Source organism: Urocampus carinirostris, chromosome 3, assembly GCF_059441175.1.
Source record: "Urocampus carinirostris isolate Australia breed hairy pipefish chromosome 3, RoL_Ucar_1.0, whole genome shotgun sequence".
Classification (NCBI taxonomy): Eukaryota; Metazoa; Chordata; class Actinopteri; order Syngnathiformes; family Syngnathidae; genus Urocampus; species Urocampus carinirostris.
In genome coordinates, this window is record NC_142351.1 from 1,484,440 (window position 1) to 1,511,871 (window position 27,432).

The following is a 27,432-nucleotide window of genomic DNA, read 5'->3' on the forward strand; positions in this document are numbered from 1 at the left end:
GGTCGGCGCCAAAATGTCAATATTCGCCAGCTGAACGTGCATTTGATGACAAAGTAGTTTCAAAAGGGGGAAAACGAGCATTTGAAGGCAATGTACGTCGAAAAAGGGGAGAAACAGACAAAGAGGGCTTGTGAAGTTTTGTCAATATAAGAGCGCTATTACTCGTGATATTGCGGTAAGATGTTTTCCATTTGCGTGACGTCATTACGCACGCAACGGTTCTTTTGTTGCAGTTTGCTGTTGTAGATTACCATCCATGGTCCAAAAATGGTTGTGTGGTTTTTTGTATATTTTATTTGTTATTGTATGTACGTGTCTTGCTGTCGGTGTAACAGAGTTGAAATTTGATTGTTTGGAATGTTTTTTGCAATTGCGCTTGCTCAATCAATGAACCTTAATGCCAACAATCCAACGGTATCGTGTGACTGACATTTAGCATCTATTTTGCAGATGATGAGCTAAAACAACAACAAAAAAATATTTTAAAAAAGGCACTTAACTCCAAGCTTCAATAGATCAATTTGCGCGGATCTATCTAGTCCTCTATGTGTTTTCTGTTGCTGCGTTCCCTGTAAAGACGACAACCGAGTTTTCCAACCTCCAACCAGGAGAAAGGCTATGTACCCCAACTTTTTAAATAGGACCTCCCACTTTTAGTGTCTTTCTAATCACATTTCCCCGGTTGGGGGTCAGAAAACCCCGACTTTCCACATTTTTGAGACGCTTTTCGGTCGTATCTGGTTGGATCTCCCGAAACACCCATTTTCTTGAACGCATCATGCGATCTGTGCCACTTGTACCCACAATCCATTGCGGCGGGGTTTCGAAGGAGAAGGTGTCATGGCTGCCGAACAATAGAATGTGGAGAAAGTCCTCTAGTCGACCTCAAACGACGTCAACTCGTCACAAGTATCACTTTGTGGTCCTTTCTACTGCCGAGTTGGAGATATTTTTCGTTGGAATTCGGAGAGAATGTGCTCCAGTGGGGAAGGACCTTTTCAAGAGAAGCTTCGTGGATCCAAAGAGGAGAGCGAGCGAGAATGTCGACGACCCGACGTTTTTTCCAAGCAGCTCGGGGAAGGTCCGTCATTTTCGCTTCTCCTACAAAACCTAAAGTGTAGGAAATCAAATTAAATTTTGAAGTCCAATCAAAACTTCAATAGTTCCCTGATAAAACAAATGCAAAATGCCAACATGACTTCAAACAAAAAGTGCATGGCCATTTCAATTGAGCTTTGGATTGGATCCAACATGGCGGCCCGCACCAATGCTGCGGCGAGTTGCTCATTTTTCTGCTTTTATATGTAACCGCGGTGTACTTGTCCCACCAAAGATCCACATTCACGCCGGACCGGATGATGACGTTTTTATGATTACAGTTTCTGCAAATGAATGAGTCACAACATTAGCTTTTCTGCTGGCTTTGATCTCAGTAGGAGCTCTCTCTGAAGACTACCCAAAGCATATCAAAGAGCTTTCTTTACCATTTACATAAAATACATTGGCTGACAACCAGTCCAGGGTGTCCCCTGCCCACTGCCCGCGACCCTACTGAAGATAAGCGGTGCAGCTGATGAGATGAGACATTTTAGAATGCGACAATAGATTTGTACATCCATTTTAACAAGAGATCATACAGCGGATTTTTAACGTTTACAATGAATTCAACATGTTTTACTTTCTTCTGAATTTTAACCACCATCATCCTTTCTAATATATATGATAAAATAGAAATAATAACAAAAAAATAGTATAAAAACGGGTACAATTCACTGCAAATGAATGAGTCACAACATTAGCTTTTCTGCTGGCTTTGATCTCTTTGATCATGGCTATGAGAGTACTTGTAAAGTATGTATGTTTCCATGACTTCCTTTATATTAAATTTTGAGGTTGACCGTGTATTATGTACTAAGGCCCTTGCAACATCCATATCCGCTTGGTCATCCTGGAAGGGGGATGACCACATGCGTGGTCCCTTCCCAAGGTTTCTTCATTTTGCGCATCCTGACTCTTTTTTCAGTCTTTCCTTGCCCTCTTGTAGCTGTCAGATCAGGTTGATGTTACAATGGTGTTCTGCGCATTTTGTGAGTTTCTGTGAGTAAAGGCGTCACAAATAAATGCCATTTGACTTGTGTTTTTCAGACATGGGTGAAGACCATCTTTCTACTGCGTGGCAGGAACCAGAGTGTCCAGGAACTGTTTACAAGATACTCCAAATTGTGTTGAACAGAGCAGGTTGGTGGTTTTACTTTCCGCAATCCGAGATATTTGGCCGTCGACGTCCAGCGTACTTTCTTTTTGAATGAGTTTTGGGCTTCTGTCCTGCTCATTCTTTCAAAATATATACAGTAAAGAAAAGAAGTATTTGAACACCTGAGAAAACCTCATCTCATAGCTGTATCGGTTCACCTTATTTGGGTCGCGGGAGGGCTGGACCCCATCCTAGCCATCTCCGGGGATTGGGCAGGGGACACCCTGAACCGGTCGCCAGCCAATCGCAGGGCACACGGGGAAAGACGACTCATTCACACCGAGGGACAATTTGGACTGGCCATTTTACCTGAAATGTATGTCTTTGGAATGTGGGAGGAAATTGGAGTGCACGGGGAGAACATACAAACTCTGCACAGTAGTAGCTGGATTTGAACCCACGCAGGAGGTTCCCATGACCTCAGAACTGTGCCGCACACGCTCTAACCACTGCACCGCCGTGCTGACCAGAGAAAATGAATGTTGATATTTGGTACGGTAGCCTTGGTCGGCTATTACAGAGGTCAAACGTTTCCCGTAGTCTTTCACCAGGTTTGCACACACTGCCGGAGATTTCTTGGCCCACTCCTCCACGCAGATCTTCTCTAGATCAGTCAGGTTTCTGGGCTGTTGCTGAAAAACATAGAATTTGATCTGCCTCCGAAGATTTTCGATTGGTTTCAGGTCTGGAGACGGGCTGGGCCATGCGAGAACCTTGATATTTTTCTTACAGAGCAATTCTTTGGTTTTCCTGGCTGCTTTCGGGTCATTGTCATGTCGGAAGACCCAGCCACGACCCGTCTTCAACGATTTGACTGAGGAGAGGAGGTTGTTCCCCTGAATCTCACAATACACGGCCCCAGTCATCCTCTCTTTAACACAGTGCACTCGTCCTGTCCCATGAGCAAAAAAAAAAACCCAAAGCATGATGTTATCACCCCCATTTTTCACAGTAGGAATGGTGCTCTTCTGATCGTTCTCTTCATTCTTCTTCCTCCAAAGACGCTTAGTAGCATTATGACCAAAGAGTTCTATTTTGGTCTCCTGACCACAAAACCTTCTCCCGTGTCTCCTCCGCATCAACCAAACGGTCATATGCAAACTGAAGACGGGCCTTGACGTGTACTGGTTTAAGCAGGGGAACCTTGGGTGCCATGCGTGATTTCAAATGCTGACGTCTTTGTGTATTTCCTGCAGTAACCTTGGAAACGGCGGTCCCGGTTCTTTTCAGGTCATTGACCAACTCCTGTTGTGTAGTTCTGGGCAGATTCATCACCGTTCTCAGAATCATTTAGACCCCACGAGATGGTTTCTTGCATGGGGCTTCACTCCGAATGAGATTGACCGTCATGTTTAGCTTCTCCCATTTTCTAACGATTGCTCCAACAGTGGACCTTTTGTCACCAAGCTGCTTGGCAATTGCTCTGTAGCCCTTTTCGGCCTTCTGGAGGTGTGCAATTGTGTCTCCGGTGTCTTTGGACGGCTCTTTGGTCATCGCCGTGTTCAAGTCTTACTTATTGCGTGGGGTGGACTTGTGCAGCCGACGACCTCAAACGGGTTCATCTGATTCAGGATGATACATGGAGTGCGGGTGGACTTCTCATGGGCGGAACAACAGGTCTTTCTGGGTCAGAATTCTAGACGATACTTCAAATACTTATTTGCAGCTGTTCAAACAAATCGTTCTAAAATGCATTGTGATTTCTGAAATGTTCTTTTTAGTTGATCTCTCTCACTGTGGACATGCACCGCTGATGAAAATTTCAGACCCCTCCGTGATTTCTAAGCAGGAATAGCAAAACAGTAGGGTCTTCAAATACTTCTTCACTGTAGCTTACTTTCTGGTTGAACAGACAAGGTTGCTCTCTGTGGTTTCTGCATCATCCTTGAGAGTTAAGTCTTGGCAAAATGAAGCCCCATAAAGCAGTGAAGCCCTGCAGGCAAATGTTTCACACACACGCGTCATCGGCTTTAAGATGAATCATGTCCTCCATGACGCCATCTCCTGGACAGAATTATTTATAACGTGATCGGTGCGTGCAATCAAATATCGGGGCGTCAATCTTGCGTTACTCTGGCACTTTTCTTCAAACGACACTCTTTGCTAGCGAATCACTCTCCGCACACGCGTTTGGCGGGGCTTCGAACGTCATCGACACGCACATCGGCTGGCGCCGCACGAAGCGCTCCTCTGAAATACTCTGCGGGCACAGACGGGCACATGATTGTGGAGTAGTATAAGTATAATTGAAGTAGTATAAGGGCGTCTCGCTGGCTGATTTTTTTCAAAGACGTCTATTTTGAAGTTCTTTTAGTGACGCTTTTGCTTTATTCGCGTGTGTGCGGATTTGACACGACCACGCGGACTTTTCTCTATTAAGAATGTGCGAGCGATGCTCCATTGAGTTCAAAGAGCCCTCGTGCGCTTTTCCATTGCGCTTTTATGCTGGAATGTTACTTTTATTGGGCCAAACAGGAACAAACTCCCCAAAATACAAAAAAAAAAGTTCATTTGAGCGTAATGAAATAAATGTACTGCCATCTCTTGTCTTCAAGTCCCGAGTAAGGATTAAGTTTGAAAAAGTCGCAGTCAACCTTTCAAAACACCCCCTCCCGTCGCTCCTGTCACAGTTTCTGCCTTACCTACGTTTTGTGTAAATTCCAAAATCTTTGACCGTTTCCGACGAGTGCCGGACGTTTCTCTCAAACGGGAAGTGCCGACGTCGGCCATATTGACTCGTTTTTGATGGCCTACAGAAAATTTAGCTATGTAGCGATCCAGGCATAGGGCACACCACAAGAAAGCTTTAACACTCATCTCTCATGAGACAACAGTTGATTTAGTCCAGGGGTGGCCAACCATTCAGCGACTAAGAGCCAATTTTTCGTTTGTGTTACTACAAAGAGCCACATCGTAGTTGTTAACGGGGGCGAGTTGATTATTTTTTTTCTTTGTTACTAAAAAGCCACATTATACACATAAACATCTTTTAATCATCTACGCACACATACACAAATCTCTACTCGACTAGATCTGATGAAAATAACCACACCGACATGATAATATCAATAATTTTCAACAGTTGACATTGTGAGCACTGTTCCAGATCCATTATCGACTTGAGGTCTGAGAGCTTGGGATAGTCCTTGTCTTTCTCTTCCATGAACAGTTTCACTGGATCCAAAAGCTCAAAGAGGCGAGATAGTACCTGGCCTTTTGACAGCCACCTCACAGTGCAGTGCAGCGGCAGGTCACCTGGAAGTCCTTGGTCCAATTCAGCGATGATATTCCTGAATATCCTCCTGTTAAGCGCATGTGTGCAGATGAAGTTGACGATTTCCATCACAGGTTTCATGACGTTGTCAAATTTGAGTGATTTAGACAGGAGTTGCTCCCTGTGGATGATGCAGTGGGAATCCCAAAAGTCTGGAAATGTTTGATCAGCTTTGTACAGTCCCACAAACCCGTTCATTGATCTGATGATGGCTGGCGCTCCATCCGTAGCTCTTGCAGTTAGTTTGTTTGCAGGTCAGCGTGCAACTGTTATTCAACAGCTGCATCGATATCGGATATTCTTCGTTCCATACTGTGGCGAGACAGTTGAACATCTGATTTGCTCTGTTTTAGTTTGTTGTCTACAGGAGCCAAGATTTCAAAGGCGTCAATGACGCATTTTTAATGAATTCTCTTTCGTTGTATAGCTTCTTAGCCCGTGCTATGTTCCAAGCTAACTGATACGAAGCAAACGTTACGGTCTCAGAGTGTTTCATACTTTTTTTTTGACAGGAATAACTTTTTCTGCTTTGCTTTTCGTAGTCTACAACTTTTTCTTACTAAGTTCAGTCCCTTTTGGAAATTCCTGTTCGATGTTAGGGTGGAGTGAGCTGAATTGACGCCGAAGATTTGAAGCTTTGAAATGTGCTAATGCCGCGTTACGTATAAGGCAGATAGGCTTGTCATTACGTTCAATAAAATAATATAAACTCTCCCGTTCTGGCAAAAACGTCCTGTGTTCTTCTTCATATTTTAGTTTGGCTGTGCCTTCTAACCTGCCATTTCAAGAGGTAATTTCACATAAATCGACTACAGTACATTTTGTCAAACAAATATTCTCTCGTCGCTCGTTTTACGTCGCTAAAACAGACATTCATTGTCGAACTGCCATCTAGCTGTAGGGAAGGCACATTACAGTGCCGGCTAAACATTCTTGATGCATGTCATGTTACCGCTTCGAAAGAGCCGCATGAAACCAGTTTATAACAGCTCCTAAAGAGCCGCATGAAACTAGTTCAAGAGCCGCATGCTGCTCGAGAGCCGCGGGTTGGCCACCCCTGATTTAGTCGATTTGATGACTTTGCCAATTTTTTAGAAAAATATTCGTTTCCCGGAAAACTTCTGCGAAAAATGGCTCCTTGCAAAATGATACATGTCAAGCAGAAGTTTCGCCTTGGTTCCTTTTTTAATATCTATGTTTTTGACACCTAAACAATACTTTCCATAAACACAAGGTCGCTTGGCTTGAAAAATAACATTTGATTGCAAGAAGACTAAACGTATGCATGAACTTTGCAAAAATTCTCAGCCCCTGATTGCCCCTGGGCAATACAAATAAATGTGGGACCTCGGTGATCGCGGTTAATGGGGACGCTCTTCAAAAAAGAAAAACCCTTTGCAGTACACCCCCCCTGTATACAGTACACTATATGGAATTCGGTGAGAGAGAGAGATTCAAAGCCAATTGAACTTTGAACCCGGGATTCGGTTTTCATCCGGGCCGATTTTCTCGGCCTTCCGACGGCGGATCCGAATAAGCGCCGCATTTTCCATTTTCTTCTTCTTTACGAGCCTTTTGGTATCTTTCCCAGGGGTCAGCAATAAATGATTGGTGAAAAATGAATGCCATTAATTGCGAAAAATTAATGGAATGGTTGCTTAAACTCACAAATCCATTTATTGCAAAATTTAAATAATTAGCAATTATTGCGACCCATTAATTGCGAAAATATTCGGGCTCATATTACCTATGAAAACCGTAGATATCAGCGTTATTTAACAACGGCAATGCTTTTCTAAGAAATTTTTAGCGAAAATGTATTACTTTCGCACATATTTTTATTTCAAAACCTCAATTTTTGACGATGATTTCGGCCTTATATTCGGGGAAACACGGTAGCTGTACGTACGTAGTGTGGTTGCAAAGCAGCTTTTTATTGGTCGGGACAAAATCGGGCTTGTCGATTGGCTCACGTTTTGCCTCGAGCACGTACGTCGTGGATGCACATACGCACACGTTGTACACCGCTACTACTACGCTGTATTGATTGTAATCTTGGCACGGTTATGGGACCGAAGGAAAAAATGGTTAGAGAGTACTTCACGCAGATTGATGTCGTCAACGGCAAATGGCGCTGCTCATGTGGCGCCGAGCGCATCCAACGGCGCAACACCGGTTGGAGCAATTTGGAAAGCCACATTAAAAGTCAGCACTTGAAGAAACAAAGTGATGCAAAGAAGCAGGATTCATCCGATCCTGGATCGATAGAAAATTTCCTGTCGTCACCGGCTAGTATACCATTAAATTACCAATTAATGGCTAGAAATCCAATAAATACCCATTAATTGGCCTTGCCGCGAAAAAATTAACATTAATTTTTTTGCACTTAAATATTTATTTTTTTTCCAAAAATCAATTACTGATGACCCCTGATCTTTCCTGAAAGAGATTGCGGCAGTTTTGCGGACGTTCCTCTCTTCCTTCCGGCCGTATTGTCGGACTCTCGCTATTTCCTGCTTTTAAACTCACTTTTTCCTCAGCGGCGAACATCTTTGGCTTTTTCTCGGCTTGGCTGGACGCACCGAGGGATAAAGAGCGTTTCGCCGAGGGCTTCGAAAAACCTTTCGACTTGAAAATTCGCCGCGAGAAAAAGGCGAGCTCACTGCCAGCTATGGCGAGAAGCGTACCGTATAGGAGGTAAGCGCGGTCTACTGTAGCCGACGGGCCAATGGGAGTCGAGTATTCGCCGAGTGCCGGCCAATCGGCTCGCGTCGATGGCCGTAGACGTGCGTTTCTTTGTGTTTTCAAATGACTCGTTCTAATTGAATGTTTTCTTTTCAAATGTTGTAAAATAATGTCCTTTCTAAATTGGAATATTTTTCATGATTCATTTTTGAATTTTTTGAATTGATATTATTATTAGTAGTAGTATTTTTTTGTAACTATTACATGGAAGCGCGGAGTAGCGAGGTACCACCGTAAACGTGACTTGTGTCTTGCAGACGTCGGCCGAGAATATCTTGCTACTGCGCGGCAGGACCCAGAGTTGCCTGCCGTTAAAATTGAGGAGGAATTTAAGCCTTATCACGTTAATAAGCAAGAGACAGAAGATGGGGAGCCTGTTCACCTGAAAGAAGAGGACAATTTTCAAGTTCGTTCAACCGCCGAAGATCAAGGTCAACCTGAAGATAACGGTCGGCAGGAGCTTCTAAGCATCAGCTCCCGTCAACATGTGGAAACGGATGAGGACGACACGTCCCGCTCCGTAAACGCTGAAGGTGGTAACACATGTTCCCAGTGCGGGAAAACCTTTCGAAGCAAGTATTATATGAAGTTGCATATGAAATTGCATGCTGGCGAGAAGCCTTTTGCCTGCTCAATTTGTGGTAAAAAATTCACCCAAAATGGACACTTGAAAATACACCGACTAACCCACACTGGCGAGAAGCCTTTTTCTTGTTCAGTATGCGGTCAACAATTCACCCGAAATGGATACTTGAAATCACACCAACTAATCCACACTGGCGAGAAGCCTTTTTCTTGCTCAACTTGCGGTCAAAGATTCACTAACAGTGGGAACTTAAAAATACACACTAGAACCCACACTGGCGAGAAGCCTTTTTCTTGCTCAACTTGCGGTCAAAGATTCACTAACAGTGGGAACTTAAAAATACACACTAGAACCCACACTGGCGAGAAGCCTTTTGCCTGCTCAATTTGTGGTAAAAAATTCACCCAAAATGGACAATTGAAAATACACCGACTAACCCACACTGGCGAGAAGCCTTTTTCTTGCTCAGTTTGTGGTCAGAGATTCACTACAAATGGGAATTTAAAAAGTCACACAATTAACCACACTGGCGAGAAGCCTTTTTCTTGTTCAGTATGCGGTCAACAATTCACCCACAATGGACAATTGAAATCACACCATCTAATCCACACTGGCGAGAAGCCTTTTTCTTGCTCAACTTGCGGTCAAAGATTCACCTACAATGGACAATTGAAATCACACCAACTAATCCACACTGGCGAGAAGCCTTTTTCTTGCTCAACTTGCGGTCAAAGATTCACTAACAGTGGGAACTTAAAAATACACACTAGAACCCACACTGGCGAGAAGCCTTTTTCTTGCTCAACTTGCGGTCAAAGATTCACTAACAGTGGGAACTTAAAAATACACACTAGAACCCACACTGGCAAAAAGCATTTTGCCTGCTCAGTTTGTGGTCAAAAATTCTCACAGAATGGGAGCTTAAAAATACACACCAGAACCCACACTGGCGAGAAGCCTTTTTCCTGCTCAGTTTGTGGTCAAAAATTCTCACAGAATGGGAGCTTTAAAATACACACCAGAACCCACAATGGCGACAAGCCTTTTTCTTGCTCAGTTTGCGGTAAACGATTTGCCCAGAATTGGGTCTTAAAAAGACACTCCAGAACCCACACTGGCGAGAAGCCTTTTTCTTGTTCAGTTTGCTGTCAACAATTCACCCACAATGGACAATTGAAATCACACTAACTAATCCACACTGGCGAGAAGCCTTTTTCTTGCTCGGTCTGCGGTCAAAGATTCACTAAAAGTGAACACTTAAAAACACACACATTTACCCACACTGGCGAGAAGCCTTTTTCTTGCTCAGTTTGTGGAAAAGGATTCACGACAAGTGGAAACTTAAAAACACACACATTTACCCACACTGGCGAGAAGCCTTTTTCCTGCTCAGTTTGTGGTCAAAGATTCACTACAAGTGGACACTTAAAAAACCACACTAGAACCCACACTGGGGAAAAGCCTTTTGCCTGTTCAGTTTGCGATAAAAGATTCACTACAAGTTGCCACTTAAAGAGACACATTAGATCTCACACACTGGTGAGAAGCCTTTTGCCTGCTCAATTTGCGGTAAAAAATTCACCCAGAGTGGACAATTAAAACAACACACACTGATCCACACAGGGAAGAAGCCTTTTTCTTGCTCAGTTTGCGGTCAAAGATTCTCTAAAAATGAGAGCTTAAAAAGCACGGACTATTCCACACTGGGGAGAAGCCTTTTTCTTGCACAGTTTGTGGTCAAAGATTCACTCAGAGTGAGAACTTAAAAAGACACACATTAACCCACACCGGGGAGAAGCCTTTTTCCTGCTCAGTTTGCGGTCGAGGATTCACTAGAACTGCGAGATTAAAACAACACACACCAACCCACTCTGGGAAGAAGCCTTTTTCCTGCTGAGTTAGTGGAAAACTATTCTCACAGAATGGAAACTTAAAATTGCATCAAAAAACCCACACTGGGAAAAGCCTTTTTTTGCTCAGTTTGTGGTCTAAAATTTGCCCTAAATGAGCATTTGAAATTACACCATCTAACCCACTCTGGAGATAAGCCTTCCACCTCTTCAGTTTGAGGAAAACGATTCACACACTTTCCCACACTAACGAGAAGCCTTTTAGCTGCTCAGTTTGTGGTAAAAAAAATTCACCCATAATGCACACTTGCAATTTCACCATCTAACCCACACTGGCGAGAAGCCTTCCGGCCGTTCAGTTTGCGGTAAAATATTCACACGGGGTGGGAGCCGAGAAATACACACACAAGAACCCACACTGGCGAGAAGCTGTTCGCTTGCTCAATTTGTGGTGAAAGATGCACCGAGGGTGGCAACTTAACAAAACAAACTAGAACCCACACCAGTGAGAAACCTTTCAGCTGTTGACTTTGTGGTGAAAAATTCATCCATAGCGGGACTAGAAATGACACACAAGAACCCACACTGGCTATAGAAGACTTTTGCCTGCTCAGTTTGTGGTCAAAAATTGTTGTAACTTAAAAACATTCAATTGACCAAGTATCACACAGGCTGTCCATAGGAACATAACGGCCACAAAACCTTTTGCCCTCCCCTTTTTTCAACCACTGACTGCTACCACGCCAAAAAAAGCCACATTCATTCACAGGAAGTGAGCAGACTCTCTAGCGGTATCATAAAGATTTGTGACTCTAAAGTCTTCATACGGATTCAAAAGAATCAGGATTTGCATATGCGGCATGTTTAGTGATAGATGATCTATTTGATTGTTTGTCGGCTCATTGAAACGAGTCCATTATCTTTAAACCGGGTTCATTGATCGGTACTGTGAACCTGTTGCATCATTTCTTCCACCTTCCCCCTTGCTAACTGAAAGGGAAAGTATGTTCTAAGGTTGCCCTTCTATATTCTATACTGTTACTTTTATACATTTATATTTATTCAATAATTGTGCAGTTGCGTCTGAGTTTTCTGGTGCTGGTCAAGAGCATAAGCTTCCCAAGCCAAAGGAACTTTGTCTCTACAATTTGGAGATGACCGGTGGGCTTCCTGTTATCAAACAAGTGCACAGAACTCCTTTTGGCTGACCCGTACCACCCAAGGACAGGAGCATAAGATTCCCGAGCCAAGGAACTTTGTCTCTACAAATTGGAGGCCACTGGTCATTTTCTCAAGACTCCCATTTATTTTCAAACAATGAACTGCTGTGATGTATCATTTATTAGACTCGCAACATAATACACTGCATTTAAATATGGGAATCCGGTCTCAACCAATCAGAATGCGCTTATGTGCACGTGTTTTATTCTATCCTCTAATCAGAAATCTGGGAAACGGTAAAAGAAAGAGGCTGTCTCATCAGTCCGCGGGATGATTTTACAGCGATCCGAGAACGCAATTTTGCCTCGTTTCGAGGCGCTCCCTTTGCTTGAATAAACGAGTTTGATTGTAAGTCAAAAGTCTCTTCTTTCATCCGGACATGGTTTCGAACCTGACATTTGGGCAGTGTGATAGTTCAGATGTCCCTTGGGTGAACGTTTGCAGGCGACACGGTGGATGAGCGGTTAGCGCGTCTGTGGCAAAGTTCTGAGAACATGGGTTTAGGAGCGGCTGGGTGGTTTGGACATTCAAGTAGTGATAAGCTTGTTCATCTCCTCTCGCGTGAGAGGAGTGTTAAAGTCAATCATTCTAAATACTCTTTGGTGGCTTTATTACTCAAATAAAAACAAATATGTAGTTATAAAACTACTTCGCGCCATGCTCAGCCGGCCGTGTCTTTCGGCGAACAATCCGTCCCACTCGGTAGGCCTTGTTTATGATGTCAATGGGAGTAAACAGGAAAAGGAACACACGAGCACGATTTAACAATAAAAGAATATAATATTGCTAAACATAAAAAAGATGTCATTAGTCTGATGATTGCAACGTTACTTTATGTGTGTGTGAGAGAAAGATCGTTTTTATATTTAGGAATATATTTTCATTGCATTGATTTCTGGGAAATGCGCATATCCAAAACGGCCAGCTTGACAAGGAGCCGCCAGAGAGCGTGAAATGAATCATACCGTAAATTTTGAAGATATTAGCGTGTTACGATTGACAAACCTTAACAAATATGTAACAAATGTTGATTTATAGCTTGGTTGAATTCAAAAAACATTTGCCTATCCTACGGAAAGCATTTTCAAAAGACGACGAGGAACAGATTCGTCGAACCTGAGAAAGATATGAATTTCAAAATAGCGGATGAATCGATCTTGAGACGGATCATAAGAATTCTAGAATATTCATGGAAAATAAATGGATAAGAGAGGATTTCTACTTGGTCTTTCGGATTGAGGCTATTGATTTACCAAAAATATGTAAGCACGATTGATTCATCGGGAATGGAAATCCATTTTTGAAAGACAAGGGACTGGAAAGGACAGATTGAACGGCGAAGAGGTGTCTCATCTGAACCAAGAGGAACAAAATACCGTTTGCTGCGATGTGGGACGCGGCCGGAAAAATGAACAAAACGTCGATTCATCCATTGTCATCGGCGGGGTCGCGGGGGTGCCGGAGCCCATCCCGGCTGTCTTCGGGCAGGGGACACCCTGAATCGGTTGCCAGCCAGTGGAAGAGCAACTCACAAAGACAATGGAGTCGATCTATGACTGGGCAAGCAGTGAGACGAAATAAAAAGGAGAAATGTTTATAAGCATGAAGCTTCTACCAAATAAAGCCAATACGCTTAAAAGATTTTTTTTTCCGAAACAATTGTATTCTTCACTGACGACATCATGAACACATCATTTCAAAGAAATGTACAAGTATCAATGCGATTACCAAGAAAAAAGGGTCATTTGATTTGAATGAGGTTATCAAAAGCGTTAAGCATTTGTAAAATTGTGCAATCAGAACCTAGCAACAACAATGACCATTCACGTATAAGTAACCCTCTTCATTGAAATTTTTCACAAAAACAATAAAATGAAATGATGTGCATTTCTCTAGCGCTTTTCAAGTCAATGACTTCCCAAAGCGCTTTACAATAGAATAGAATATACCTTCATTGTCATTGTTACAACATGGATATGCCGTGACAACGAAATTGGACGACTCCAGTTCCACATTTACATTGAGGATAAGGAAACAAAGAAACGAGGGAACAAAGAACTAACTGACTTTGTTGTCCTCAGGGAGGGGGGGGGGGGGGGGTGAGGGTCAAACAGTTGCCGGACACAACCGAATGTTTGATCTTACATTACACAGTCAAGCGTTTTACAATGTGATCCACATTTCCCAATAGCAGCCTTGCAGCCATGTAAGGCGCTAACCTGCTTATTGGGGGTATTAGGGGTTCAGTGTCTTACCCGAGGACACTTCGACATGTAACACGGACGAGCCGGGATTTGAACTGGGATCTCTTGATCCCAAGACCGCTCTACCTCCTGAGCTACTCCCGCCCAAAACATTGCATGCGACAAGATTAGACACAAAACTTCAGAGAAAACATGAAATTAAAAATTAAAAAGGGAATACAAGAGGAAAAAGTCTCAAGACAAACGAGCAAAGAAGACAAAAGTAATTCTTAAAGACTGGCCTCAAATGATAATGCAACGTTTATGATAAAAAACAAATTGTGAACAGGAACGGCGGTGAAATCAAAAACGTTTCATTTTGTTTTTGTGTCATGTTTCTTGATAGATGATCTATTTCATCTTTTGTCTCCATAAAATTTTGCCTTTTATCAATAATTATAATGATTATAATAACAAGATGGCCAACATAGATCCCAAGGGTTGGGGCCCGTTATCACCAGAGCCCCAAAGCTTGGAGAGCTTGTGGTTCTCTCCGTCCCTGTCGTCCGGATGAGAACAATCCCCGTGAAGTCCACCGCCAAAAGAGATAGGAAGCTTTATTTCTTCATCTTCCTGCTTGGCCATGTGCTGCTTCTCACACACTACTCCCCTGAGGGTCTTTTTTGTTCTCAAAAGTACACAAAAAGGGTTATTGCGACAACCTCTTTGGTGTTTTGGGCAAATATCCCATGCTGGCAGGCTATGAAAACAGTCCCTGATCATTGAAATGAATCTATTATATATTACAAACAAGAAAAAATTTGGTCAAAATTTCAGTGAAAACGGAGTTTGTGGAGCTGGTCCTCTTTTCTACGGCCTGGACAAAGACGAATGCACAGAAAGCCGGGTGGCAGCCAAAGGAGGGGTCCTCGGCGCACAGATCCCAGACTACAGAAAGAGACTTTTCGAAGTTTCTAAGATTATTCCTTCACAGTTGCGGGATCAGATGAACACATTGTACATTTATCAACAATCTCTTTGTTAGACCTGTTAGCAATTAGCACTTTGATAGGGTAAATCCTATGAAATATTTTGAACAACATTTCTCTTTGTTTCTAAATAAGTAGCAATTGGATAACAACTCTTTTTCCCGTCAATCAATTCAACTCATTTCATCCAAAAAGGCAAACGCAATCCAGCCCGCAGACTTCTTTTTGGCTCTCGGAGTTATCATTGCTAGACCGGCATTTTCAGAGCGGAGGCTCCATATAGCAGGGGTCGGGAACCTATGGCTCGCGAGCCAGATGCGGCTCTTTTGATGATCACATCTGGCTCGCAAATCCGGGTTTAAAAAAAATGATCGTTTGTTTCAATGCATCCATCGATTTTCTATCGATCATGTCTCGTGCAGAGTCGCAGTTGCACGAGCGATTGTCTATTTTAATCGGACGATAACACCCGATGTTGGCCGTTACTGGGGGCACAGGTAGACGCCCCCTTTTGCGTCCATTGGGACTTGGCCATTGGTCATTAGCTCAAAGCTAACTCTTGGACGGAGAAGATAGCGAAAGGAAAAAAAGATGACGAATATCGTAGATTTCGGGACGAATAGACGGAAGAATTTGCCTTTGTGAAGAGCTATGCCTCATTTGCAATGACAAAATTGCACGGATGAAACAGTCGAAATACAAATTTTTCTCGAAACGAAAGGCAACGAGCGTCCCAAGGTAGCGAAAACCGAGCGCCTCCTCGAGTTTTATTATCTCGTGGATATTACCGAACATCAAAGCGGCGCTGCCACGAGCGGCTGCCTTTTCCAGCAGCTGCCCAATTGTTTTATTGTGTGCTCCTATCTTCGGTGTTTTTTCTTCCCGTTTTGACAACTACACTATGGATTATTACTTCTATCCTATGGACATGGGTTTTAGCGCACAAAAATGCGTGTATTCAAGGAATTTTAACTCCTTGCCCTGAAGAATTCTCGTGCTGGCGTGATGAAGGGGCCTATTGTGGAAGGACAGCCGGAGCTAGCGAAGCGGCGTTATAAGTCTTCGGTACCATCCGTAATCATGGTAAATGCGAACCAAATAAGATCATCGAGTGCGTGTGGAAAACATCGAAGCGCACAGGGAATGCCGTTGCTGTGTTTTGCGGAAACGTGGCTCACGTTTAGCATTCCGGACGCTAACGTGTAGCCACCCGGAGCTACCCGGAGCGATCCGGCTTCAACGCCGCTAAACAGAGACACGAAAGCCGGGGGGAATCGGAGAGGAGGCGGACTCGCTAACACGAAGTGGTGTATCCCTGGGCACAATTTCCATCTGCCAGAGGGATGTCGAACTTTTGGACTGGCGTGACGTCATCCGCTCCGCTACAAGCACCCTAGGGCATCATGTTCATCTGTTAATAAACAACGGGGTAGACTGCTGGAAGTGTGAATTTCCCTACGGGGATGAATAAAGTATCTATCTATCTATCTATCTATCTATCTATCTATCTATCTATCTATCTATCCATCTAAACCAGCTCAACGTTAAAGTGCAAGATGATGGAAATACAGTGTTGTTCCTTCAACACGCCGGGTTTGCTGGAGCTCTTCATCAAGGATTTTGAAACAGGTCGCTTACTACATTTGGAAAAACAGAGTTTACGGAGGCATACACAACAAGTGAGTCCACTCAAAACATCTCCACCAGCTAGCTGGCTTCACATCCGTTCTCCTCCAGAATTTCGTGAGCGCTGTGGTCTTATTAAGTTCACCACAGTAAGTCATAATTGCACTCTCGTGGAGTATTTGTCGGGCATGAAAATCTTCATCATCCGAAGGAGAAATTCACAGTTTTCAAGTCAGAAAGGGTGACCTATATGAATTGTATAGATCTAAGGAGAAAATGTTTTGAGGCGGGGACAGCTGCATTGTGAGATCTCCCCGAGTGAAACGAGTGTTTGAGGTCGTGCGTTTGAATTTCAATCGTTATAATCGGTGCGGCTACGTTTACTGTATTTATTAGTGTGTAACGTGCATGAGATTTCACATTTTTTATTCATGGTACCAGAGACGAATGGTATGGACTGGGGAACAGAGTCATAGATATGAAAATATAAAGTCAAAATAGAAACCCTTTGGTCTATCTGATGATGAATCGGATTTGAAGGACGTGAAATACAGTGAAGAGAAGAAGTATTTGAACATCTTGCTATTTTGCTGTTTCTCCTACTTAGAAATCATGAAGTGTTCTGAAATTTTCGTTATAGGTGCATGTCCACTGTGAGAGAGACTAAAAAGAAAAATCCAGAAATCGCAATTAACTATTCATTTGTGTGATACCTATAATTTAGTATCTGAACCTGAGAAAATTAATGTTACGGAGTGGAAGTGGCTCAGGAGGTAGAGCGCTCGTCTCGGGATCGGGGGATCGCAGTCCGAATCCCGGCTCCTGCGCGTTACATGTCGAAGCAGAGATACCGGTCTGCAATTTGTGAAGATGTGTCGGTTTCCATTTTTGTACGTTAGTATCACTTTTGCTTTTTTTCATTTTATTTGGAAATTTCCCTGTTAGAAATGATAAATAAAATGATTGGGGCAGCAGTAGCTCAGGAGGTAGAGCGATCGTCTTAGAATTAAGGGATCCCAGTTCGAATCCCGGCTTGTCCGTGTTACATGTCGAAGTCTCCTTGGGTAAGACACTGAACCCCCAATAAGCAGGTTAGCGCCTTACATGGCTGCACTGCCGCTATTGGGAAATGTGAAGCACACTGTAAAGCGCTTTGGAAAGAAAGGTTTTTTTTCTCGCCCGAATTTGTTTTTGCAATCAAATGCCCGTAAATAAGTGTAGCGTGGGTGTCCTAACAGGTGAGACAATAACTTGAAGCCTTACCTGGTTCCGAGAAAAATTGGATCCCAAACTTCAAAAGACATTTTTTCTACGGGTATGTTAGGGTGTTTCCAAAAGTGGCTATTTGGAGAAGACCGGTTTACAGTTCGAAAATCTCTGCAAATGTGTATTTTATTTGTGCCAATTTTTCTCGGACATTGCGAGAGTTTTGAACGCTTGAATGATCGTCCCGCATCAATCCCGATTCTCCATACGTGCGCGTAAAAACGGGGCGTAAAATATATCACTGCTGGCGACACTTATTTCAGGGTTTCTTTCAATACAATCGAAAAATCTTCGACTTTTTTCGAATTTTATTGGCCGAGCAATGCGTCGATTATCGTTTGAAGCGGTCACCATTGGCTAGAGTTCTTGGCAAATAAAAGAGGCGTTGTCGATTTTAGCAATACGGACCGGGATAGGCTAACGCGGGCTGAGGACCGACAAGCCAAGCCGCGATTGGCTGAAAAGGCAGAGATACCTTTCGACTGTTTTTTTTCCAATCCATTATGGTGTGTTTTGAAGTAAACCTTTTTAGGACGTTACTTACTATGGTGGAACTTCATGGCTCCAAGACCTTGTCCTTGGTGAGCGACGTCAGATTTAGAGTTTCAGGGATGAGTATACTATGAAATCTTGATATTTTTAATGCCAAAAGTTGAAGCATTGGACTAAATTGAACATTATTAGTTTCGATAGTTAAAGGGGGAAAAAATTGGGCCACTGATGGGTCACTTTCTGTATGTACTCATAACAGTTCATATTTCAGTTTAATGTTGTCTTACAATGTGGTCATGGTGATTTCCAGTCTCAACTTCATCTCGGTCCAGGAAAATCCATGTCCCTTTTCTGTTTTGTCTTGCCTTAGCACATCGTTAAGTTTCGATTCTGGCAAAAAAATAAAAGTGGCAAAAGTCATCACTCGTAACATGATTTTTGACTCTTTTATGGCCAAAAGAACAATTGAAATGGCTTTCAATTATATTTATTTGGTTCAGAATCTAATTTGGCGGTTTCCAATTCGTACAGCAAGCGGTGTTCTCGGTTTCCGACACGAATTCGTTTGAAATAGCCCGCGTCTAGCATTTATCATGAAGGATGCAACTTTATATACAACTTTAAATGATCAATTTTGGAGTTCGTTGATATGAATGATGATTGATCAGACCAGAAGAAAAATAACATCGACCCAAAAATAATGCAGGCAGTTTGATTTGATTAAACTACGTTTTATTCACAGGACAAAGAAAATTGAATCAAACAAAAGTATAAAGCACATTGTTGACACAAGCATTCAGTGTGAGCAAGGACAAAGGTGGAAGAAAGGATGCAACAGGTTAAGAGTACCGATCAATGAACCCTAATTTGAAGATAATGGACTCATTTCAATGATCAGAGATTGTTTTCATAGCGTGCCAACATGGGATATTTGCCCAAAACACCAAAGAGGTTGTTGCAATAACCCTTTTTGTGTACTTTTGAGAACAAAAAAGTCCCTCAGGTGAGGAGTGTGTGAGAAGCAGCTCATGGCCAAGCAGGAAGATGAAGAAATAAAGCTTCCCATCTCTTTTGGCGGCGAACTTCAGGGGGACTGTTCTCATCCAAACGACAGGGACCGAGAGAACCACAGGCTCTCCAAGCTTTGTGGCTCTGGTGATAACAGGCCCCAACCCTGGGGACCTAGGTCGGCCATTTTATTGTTATAATAATGATACTTTTTGATAACAGGCAAAATTGTATGCGGGCACAAGAGGAAATAGATCATCTATGACGAAACATGCCACATATGCAAATCATGAATCTTTTAAATCCGTATGAAGACTTTGGGGTCACAAATCTTTATGATACAACTGGACAGTCTGCTCACTTCCTGTGAAAGAATGGCTTTTTTTTGACGTGGTAGCAGTCAGTGGTTGGAAAAAGTGGAGGGCAAATGGTTTTGTGGCCGTTATGTTCCTATAGACGGCCTGAATGATACTTAACCAATTGAATGTTTTTAATTAATAACTCTTAGTGAATTTTTGACCACAAACTAAGCAGGCAAAAGTCTTCTCGCCAATGTGGGTTCTGGTGTGTCATTTCTAGTGTACAATATGGAACTTTTTTTTCACCACAATGTCAACAGGTCAAAGGCTTTTCGCCAGTGTGGGTTAATGTGTGTCTTTTTAAGTTCTGACTTGAAGTGAATCTTCGACCGCAAACTGTGCAAGAAAAAGGCTTCTCCCCAGTGTGGGTTAATGTGTGTGTTTTTAAGCTCCGACTTGTAGTGAATCTTTGACCGCAAATTGAGCAGGAAAAAGGCTTCTCGCCAGTGTGGGTTCTCGTGTGTATTTTTAAGATCCCACGTGTAGTGAATCTTTGACCGCATACTGAACAAGGAAAAGGCCTCTCGCCAGTGTGGGTTAATGTGTGTCTTCTTAAGCCCTGACCTGTAGTGAATCTTTGACCGCAAACTGAGCAAGAAAAAGGCTCCTTGCCAGTGTGGGTTAATGCGTGTCTTTTTAAGCTCCGACTTGTAGTGAATCTTTGACCGCACACTGAGCAGGAAAAAGGCTTTTCGCCAGTGTGGGTTCTAGTGTGTATTTTTAAGTTCCCACATGTAGTGAATCTTTGACCGCATACTGAACAAGAAAAAGGCCTCTCGCCAGTGTGGGTTAATGTGTGTCTTTTTAAGCTCCGACTTGTAGTGTATCGGTGACTGCAAACTGAACAAGAAAAAGGCTTCTCGCCAGTGTGGGTTCTGGAGTGTATTTTTAAGCTCCCACTGTTGGTGAATCTTTTACCGCAAACTGAGCAGGAAAAAGGCTTCTCGCCAGTGTGGGTTCTGGTGTGTAACTTCAAGTTATTTTTTCCGGCGAATCGTTTTCCACAAACTGAACAGGAAAAAGGCTTCTCCCCAGTGTGGGTTCTGGAGTGTATTTTTAAGTCCCAACGCTGGGTGAATTTTTTACCACAAACTGAGCAGGCAAAAGGCTTCTCGCCAGTGTGGGTTATTTGGTGTATTTTCAAGTGTCCATTTTGGGCAAATTGTTTACCGCAAGTTGAGCAAGAAAAAGGCTTCTCCCCAGCATGGAGTTTCATATGCCTCTTCATATAATACTTGTTTCGAAAGGTTTTCCCGCACTGGGAACATGTGTTACCGCCTTCAGCGTTTGCGGAGCGGGACGTGTCGTCCTCATTCGTTTCCACGAGTTGACGGGAGCTGATGCTTCCAAGCTCCTGCCAACCTTGATCTTCAGGTTGACCTTGATCTTCGACGGTTGAACGAACCCCGGTCACTCGCAAGACTGGAAAATCTTCCTCTTCTTTCAGGTGAACAGGCTCCCCATCCTCAGTCTCTTGCTTAAAGTGATAAGGCTTGAGATCCTCCTCCTCCTCAATTTTAACGGCAGGCAACTCTGGTTTCTCCCGCGCAGTCGGAAGATATTCTTGGCTGACGTCTGCAAGACACAAGTCACGTTTATTTGTATTGCCCTTAACTCGATCAGTGCCGTAACGTAACGTTTTTAAAAGCATTGTCCCCGAGTGCCAAAACGTAGAAAAAAATCTAAAGGCTTATGCGCTACTGATCAGCAAGTATTATCTCTACTGTAAAGAATAGGGGTGATAACATCATGCTTTGGGTTTTTTTTTGCAAATAGAATAGAATAGAATATAATCTACCTTTATTGTCATTGTTACAAAATGGGTTAACATATTGTGACAACCAAATTGGGCATGACACTCCAGTTTTACACATTCACAGTGAGGTATGAGCCAAGAAGATAAAGGAACAGAGAGAATAAGGTTCTAAAACACGGGGGATAAGGCTATAGTTATAATTGACATGGTATTTACACAAGAAATGTCGGCATGTGGGATGTTACATACAGGGTTGTCGTGATACCGTCGGTATCGTAGAGGTTGTGCAATATTGCATTTGGTGCAAAGTCATCATGGTGCAAAAAAAGTCAGCATATACATTGGTGCAAGCATAGACCTCATAGTGCAGAAAAAGGAAATGGTCAGACATTGTGCAAGGTGAGCATTAAACGTAGTGCAGTCGACACGTGCAAGAACATAGACACGAGTACCATTATATTCGTATGAGGTAGTGTTGGCACAAGTTTTCAGTTTTTTGTGCGGTGTCTGTTTTGAGCAGTGAACCAACATATTGCAGACAGCATGTACGTGAGTACCATTTTACATACGTGTGAGGTAGTTTTTTGCAACAGTTTTCAGTTTTTTGTGCGGTGTCCGTTTAGGGTGGTAATGGCTGTGGGGAAGAAACTGTCTCTGAGTCTGTTCGTTTTTGCTTTGTGTGACCTGTAGCGCTTGCCGGAAGGCAGCAGGTCGAAGAGGTGGTGGCCGGGGCTAGAAAAGTCCTCGACGATGTTTTCTGCTCTGCTGAGGTAGCGAGAGCAGGCAACGTCCTCCGGACTGGGCAGAGACCAGCAGACGATTCTCTGGGCTGTTTTGATGATCCTGCACCCAATGTCCTGAATGGAGGGAAGTGAAGTCCCGATTATTTTCTCTGCTGTCCTCGTCACCCTCCTCACACTACCCCAGTCGGTAGCGCTGCAGCCTCCGCACCACACAGAGATACAGCTGGTCAGGATACTCTCTATGGTGCCCCTGTAGAATGCAATGAGGGAGGGTCGGGGCAGGTGGGCTCTCCTCATCCTCCGCAGGAAGTACAGGCGCTGCTGTGCCCTCTTCACCAGTGATGCAGTGTTCACGGACCAGGTGAGTTTGTTTGTAATGTGCAATATAGAGTTATAGAGAGCTCAAGCTTCCTGTCAAAATTTCAAAAGATGCAGCAGGTTCTACAGTAGCACGCGTCTGGTCCAGGTGCCAATCTGAATACTCACAACGTCTGAATCTGTGAAACTTCTAAGCTAGTCCTTCTAGTCAAATCAAGTCTTGTTTATTTGTGACGCCCTTAATCACAAAGAGTCTCAAAGGGCTGCACAGGTTATTACACAGACTGTTATGATAGCATCCCCTGATCTGGAACCAACATAAGCGTGAGGAAAAACTCAAAAAACCTCAACATGAGGAAAATGAAACCTCGAAGAGGGACCGCACATGTGGCTTCTCCCTCAAGGACGAGGAAACAAAAGTATGAGGTTACTCGTGGAGCTATGAAATATGGGTGTGTCTTAAGTCTAGATTGGAACATTTCCTGTCACGAGGTGTCGGACAGTCCCAAACGCAGGACAGAAGAGTGTGGTGTCACCTGACTTAAGAGACGTTTATTGAAACAGCAACAATAAAAGAGTGTACAGGCGAGAAGGGGGTGTGGGACTTGGGTAGTAGAGGAGATCTTGAGAGGGAAACTAGAGAGGAGATCTTGGGTGGCGAGAATCTTGAAAATAGGTTACCTGGTCAATGTTCTGGTTTGCCGGCGTCCCTGCGTCCTAGATGATCATTTTTGCTGGGGACGCATCGGGTCAAATCAACGTGCGTCCCCGGGACGCAACTTTTTGGATACAAAATTGTCATTTTTGTCCAATTACTTTTTTTTTTTTAACAAAGATTTACCGCACTCCAAACTTTTGGTCTGGCGGATCCGCCATTGTTGTTTTGGTCTCGGGGTTCGAGTTTTCGCCCGCACGCCGATCTCGGCCGACGAGATCTCGTTACTTCGAGACGACGTCATTGTTGTGGTGCTTGTCGTCGAGATGAGGTGAAAATCAACACAAAATCGGTCGTTTCTTTAGTGTCGGTAATAAGTCGAAACATAATGCAGAAAGTGATAACGACGGCAATCGTTCCGGCACAAAAAAACGGCGGAGAAGTTCCTCGGAAAAAAGCGGAGGCAAGGAAAACACGTGTGAACAATTAGACAAAAGACAATAAACAAAAGTATACTCCTAGCAAGAAATGACTTTTCTGCCAAATGGACTCAATTTATATTCCTAGTGACGCACTGAGGAGGATGATAATGGATTGGACCTTGAGAAGGCATTACAACTGTGGCGGGACAGCAGACCACGAAGAATATAGGAACTGAAAAATCTGAAGCGATAACTGCTGAACTGTGATGATGAAAACTGAATGAAAATATGGATTCATATCATATATTTGTTGCCAATTTACAATTTCAACCTGGATAAGACTCCATTTTGGGGAGACATAGATCTCTGATGGGACCCCTGGATTTTTGAGCTTGCCAGTCCCCGGGACCCGTGGCTTTTCACAGCTCAAATGAAGACTGCCTGGCACTACCTTGAAGAAAACGCTGGAAGTGGCGGGTCTTGAGACAAGGAGGGGAAACTTGAGAGGGAAACCTGGGGAAGTTCTTGGGGAGGAGAGAATCTTGAAAAGGAGACTTTGGACTACCCTTAAGAGGAGGTTTGAGATTCGTGGCAAGTCTTGAAGTGGAGAAACTAGAACGTGAAGGGAATCGAAGGAGGAGGTCGTGGGAGGCCGCGCTTGTCGTCGTGGCGAGTGAAAGTCTACAGCCGATCAAAAGAACGGGAGCCTAGACTTTAGTGTCAGACCCTAACCTTATTTCGGAACTCTAAAATCATTGAAAATTCTGACTTGCAGCCAAAACCCTAGAAAATAGCCCTTCACCCCTAACTGTAGACCTAACCCGTTTCAAACTGTAACCTTACCCTTCCTATAAGCCCGGCTCCAAAGCTATTCAGTTGAGAACCCTATTAGGGGGCTCAAACCCTAGTTCATAACCCTAGCTCCAACGCTGTTTCAGACCCTGAAATTCAGTTTCATATCCAAATAAGGAGCCTCAACCCGAGTTTCTACCTCTTGCCCCTATTTTGCAACCGGAAAATCACTTGAAAAGCCTTTCCGAAGCCCAAACCCGAGCTCTTGACTCGAGGCTCGGGACCCTTTTTGACTCAAAGAGCAAAATACTTTGAATGTATTTTGGGAAAGTGCCAGAGCATATATTTTGAGACCAAATTCAAGAAAAGCGCTCGACCCGCTTTCCAGGCAAAAGCTTATTGTTCAGCACGTTTTGTTTGACTGTTTGACATTTGAAGATTTGATCATTCATAAGTTGTAAAAAATATACTCTGAAATAGTAATCCTACTGGAGGCTGTCCAATTTCGACACTTCAAACGAGTCTCCCACCATCAGTGACTCATTTTGACCTTCATTTTTTGAATATATAGGAATAATGCTTCCAAAAGTCAAGACTCGTTTCTTCGTTTGGCCCTTCATCACAAGATATCTCAAAGACCGCACGGGTGACCTGATCTGAAACCGACATGCGGGCGAGGAAAAACTCAAAACCTCGAGAGGGGGCCTCACGAGCGCTCATCCCCCTTCAAAACGAGGTGCAAGCGGTTATTTAGTAAAAACGTCTCGGAATTCTGCAAACGAGTGAATTTGAGCTGCGGATCGCCACCAACAGCGTCCGGAATTGGAGTATTTTTTTTCTAGCAGGACGCACGCTTCACCGGCTGGAACGAGACGAAGACTCCGGTAAAAACAGGGGTTGGAGACTACGCGCTACAATAACAGCCGAACCATAGACACACACTGCTCACTCGATATGGAGTTTCTAGCAGTATCGTGCAGACCCTTCTATCTACCGGGAGTGCTCACTGTGGTCTTTGTGTTTGCTGTTTACTTTCCACCGCTAACAGTTTCACTGGATCCTAACGTTAGCATAACGATAAATCTCCTGTCCGCTGCTATCAATAAACAGCAGCTTGCACACGTCGACGGAGCTTTATCGTCGACGGCGACTTTCATCGGGCATGTTAATGGACTGTACTCCCAAATCCATTCAACTGTGGACTGAGCAATTCGGAAAAAAAACACTGGACTATGGGTAATCTAAGATCAAACATCAAAAATTCCGGTTGTATCCACCAACTCTGTTTGTCCCTCACCCCCCCTCATCACCCCCTCCTCTGAGGGAAAACGACGCCTAGTTAAAACAAAGACAGTTAGTTCTTTGTTCCTTTATCTCTTTGTTTCCTTATCCTCACTGTAAATGTGGAACTGGAGTCGTCCAATTTCGTTGTCACGGCATATCCATGTTGTAACAATGACAATAAAGGCATATCTATTCTATTCTATATGCAGGATGTAGCAGAAGCAAAAAATGACGGACCTTCCCCGAGCTGCTTGGAAAAAGCGTCCGGTCCTGGATGTTCTCGCTCGCTCTCCTCTTTGGCTCCCCGAAGCTTCTCTTGAAAAGGTTCTTCTTCCCAACTGGAACACATTTTCTCCAAGTTTGAACAAAAAAAACACCACGAACACACCTTCGAAAATGACCTTAAATTGATACTTCTGTCGAGTTGACTTCGTTTAAAGTCGACTAAAGAACTTGAGGTGGTTTATTCGACATTCTCTTGTTCGGCGGTGTTGCGGCAGCCATGACAGCTTCCCCTTCCGAACACCGCCGCAGTGGATTGTGGGAGACAGATACAAACAGACGACTGGATAGGTGAGCGTACTGTAAGCAGCCCGCTCACTCGCGTACCTACGGGGCGGCCATCTTGGTCGGGGCAACTTCGCGCAATGGAAGTACATTGAGAAGAAATCGCAACGTCCTCATTTTCAAACTGATTTTCATGCAGCTAACTTTTTGTTGTCGACACTTGCAATATTACGGAACAGTAACTTAAAAAATACTTAAAAACTTAAAAATGAAAAAAACACAACAATTGATAAACCATGATCAAATTTCAACTGTAACACGGTGTATCGGGAGTTTTGTTGAATTTCCTGCTGAAATATGTTTGTATAGTTTGCGTATAAGTCTTTGGCTCTAAATTGCAATCATTCCTTCATTCTCTCATTTCTGATATGATATGTCCAGTTGTCCTTAGGTAGGAAAAGAAAATGACATTAGATGATTATAGGGTACTTCCGCGTTCATTTTTGAGGTAGTGATGAGGAAACGAAGCATCATTTACTTTGTCATCCTGTTTTTGGACCAAGTTGTGTATTGATTCATTCGGCTCATTCATTTCAATATGTTTTTTTTAGCATTTTAAGAGATTTGTTGCTGTCAAACGAGTTCGCTGCGGTAGCCTCTATCTCGGTTTCGTTTTTTTTTCGTTGCAAACGAAGGGAGCAGTTTGACGTAGTGAAAGGAAGTCCGTCTCGTTTTAAGGAACCGGCTTTTTCGGCTCAACTCGTTCAAGAGAGCCGGCTCTCCAACGAATCGCTTGCTTTGATGCATTCTATTAAGTTTGTACAAAGAAGTGAAGAAAAAAGGAAGTAGAAAAGGAGAACATGAAGAAAGACAGCTTTGCGGTGATCCCTATAATTGTTACATTACCAACAATCATTGAATACAGAAAATGAATTCATCATTTGAAGAAGACAATTCTACTTCATTCTATTTGCATGTATTTTTTCCTTCAACATTGAACGTCCAGGAGACTTCAGTTTTGAACTACTTTCATAAAAAACCTCATTCGTGTGGAGCAAATCAGGATCTCACGACAAAATGTTCATTAACAATATATATGTTA

The 27,432-nt window shown here is 43.3% G+C and overlaps 2 protein-coding genes across 4 annotated transcripts; one reads left to right on the forward strand and one right to left on the reverse strand.

The window, feature by feature from the left end:
- The first annotated feature begins 842 nt into the window (after positions 1-842).
- Positions 843-26,051, forward strand: LOC148368253 (uncharacterized). 3 transcript variants are annotated; one of them, XM_088330253.1, is made up of 4 exons: positions 843-1,081; positions 2,146-2,238; positions 8,069-8,225; positions 26,033-26,051. In XM_088330253.1, the coding sequence occupies exons 1-4, from the start codon at positions 973-975 to the stop codon at positions 26,037-26,039; spliced, it is 366 nt and encodes a 121-aa protein (XP_088186379.1). In that variant the 5' UTR covers positions 843-972; the 3' UTR covers positions 26,040-26,051. The 3 variants fall into 3 exon arrangements, with proteins under 3 accessions (XP_088186379.1, XP_088186377.1, XP_088186378.1); XM_088330251.1 differs by lacking the exon at positions 26,033-26,051 and adding an exon at positions 8,531-10,686; XM_088330252.1 differs by lacking the exon at positions 26,033-26,051 and adding an exon at positions 8,531-8,840.
- On the reverse strand, positions 19,376-26,343 carry LOC148368254 (uncharacterized). Its single transcript, XM_088330227.1, has 2 exons — positions 26,061-26,343; positions 19,376-21,428 (listed from the first exon to the last, which is right to left on the reverse strand). The coding sequence occupies exons 1-2, from the start codon at positions 26,170-26,172 to the stop codon at positions 20,107-20,109; spliced, it is 1,434 nt and encodes a 477-aa protein (XP_088186353.1). The 5' UTR covers positions 26,173-26,343; the 3' UTR covers positions 19,376-20,106.
- Between the last annotated feature and the right edge of the window lie 1,089 nt (positions 26,344-27,432).

Coding starts and splice junctions, on each gene's coding strand:
- LOC148368253 (XM_088330251.1), top strand. CDS start 8,857: ATGAAGTTGCATATGAAATTGCATGCTGGCGAGAAGCCTTTTGCCTGC.
- LOC148368254 (XM_088330227.1), bottom strand. CDS start 26,172: ATGTGTTCCAGTTGGGAAGAAGAACCTTTTCAAGAGAAGCTTCGGGGA. Junction 21,429..26,060: donor TTCCAAGCAGCTCGGGGAAG/GTCCGTCATTTT, acceptor TGTGTCTTGCAG/ACGTCAGCCAAGAATATCTT.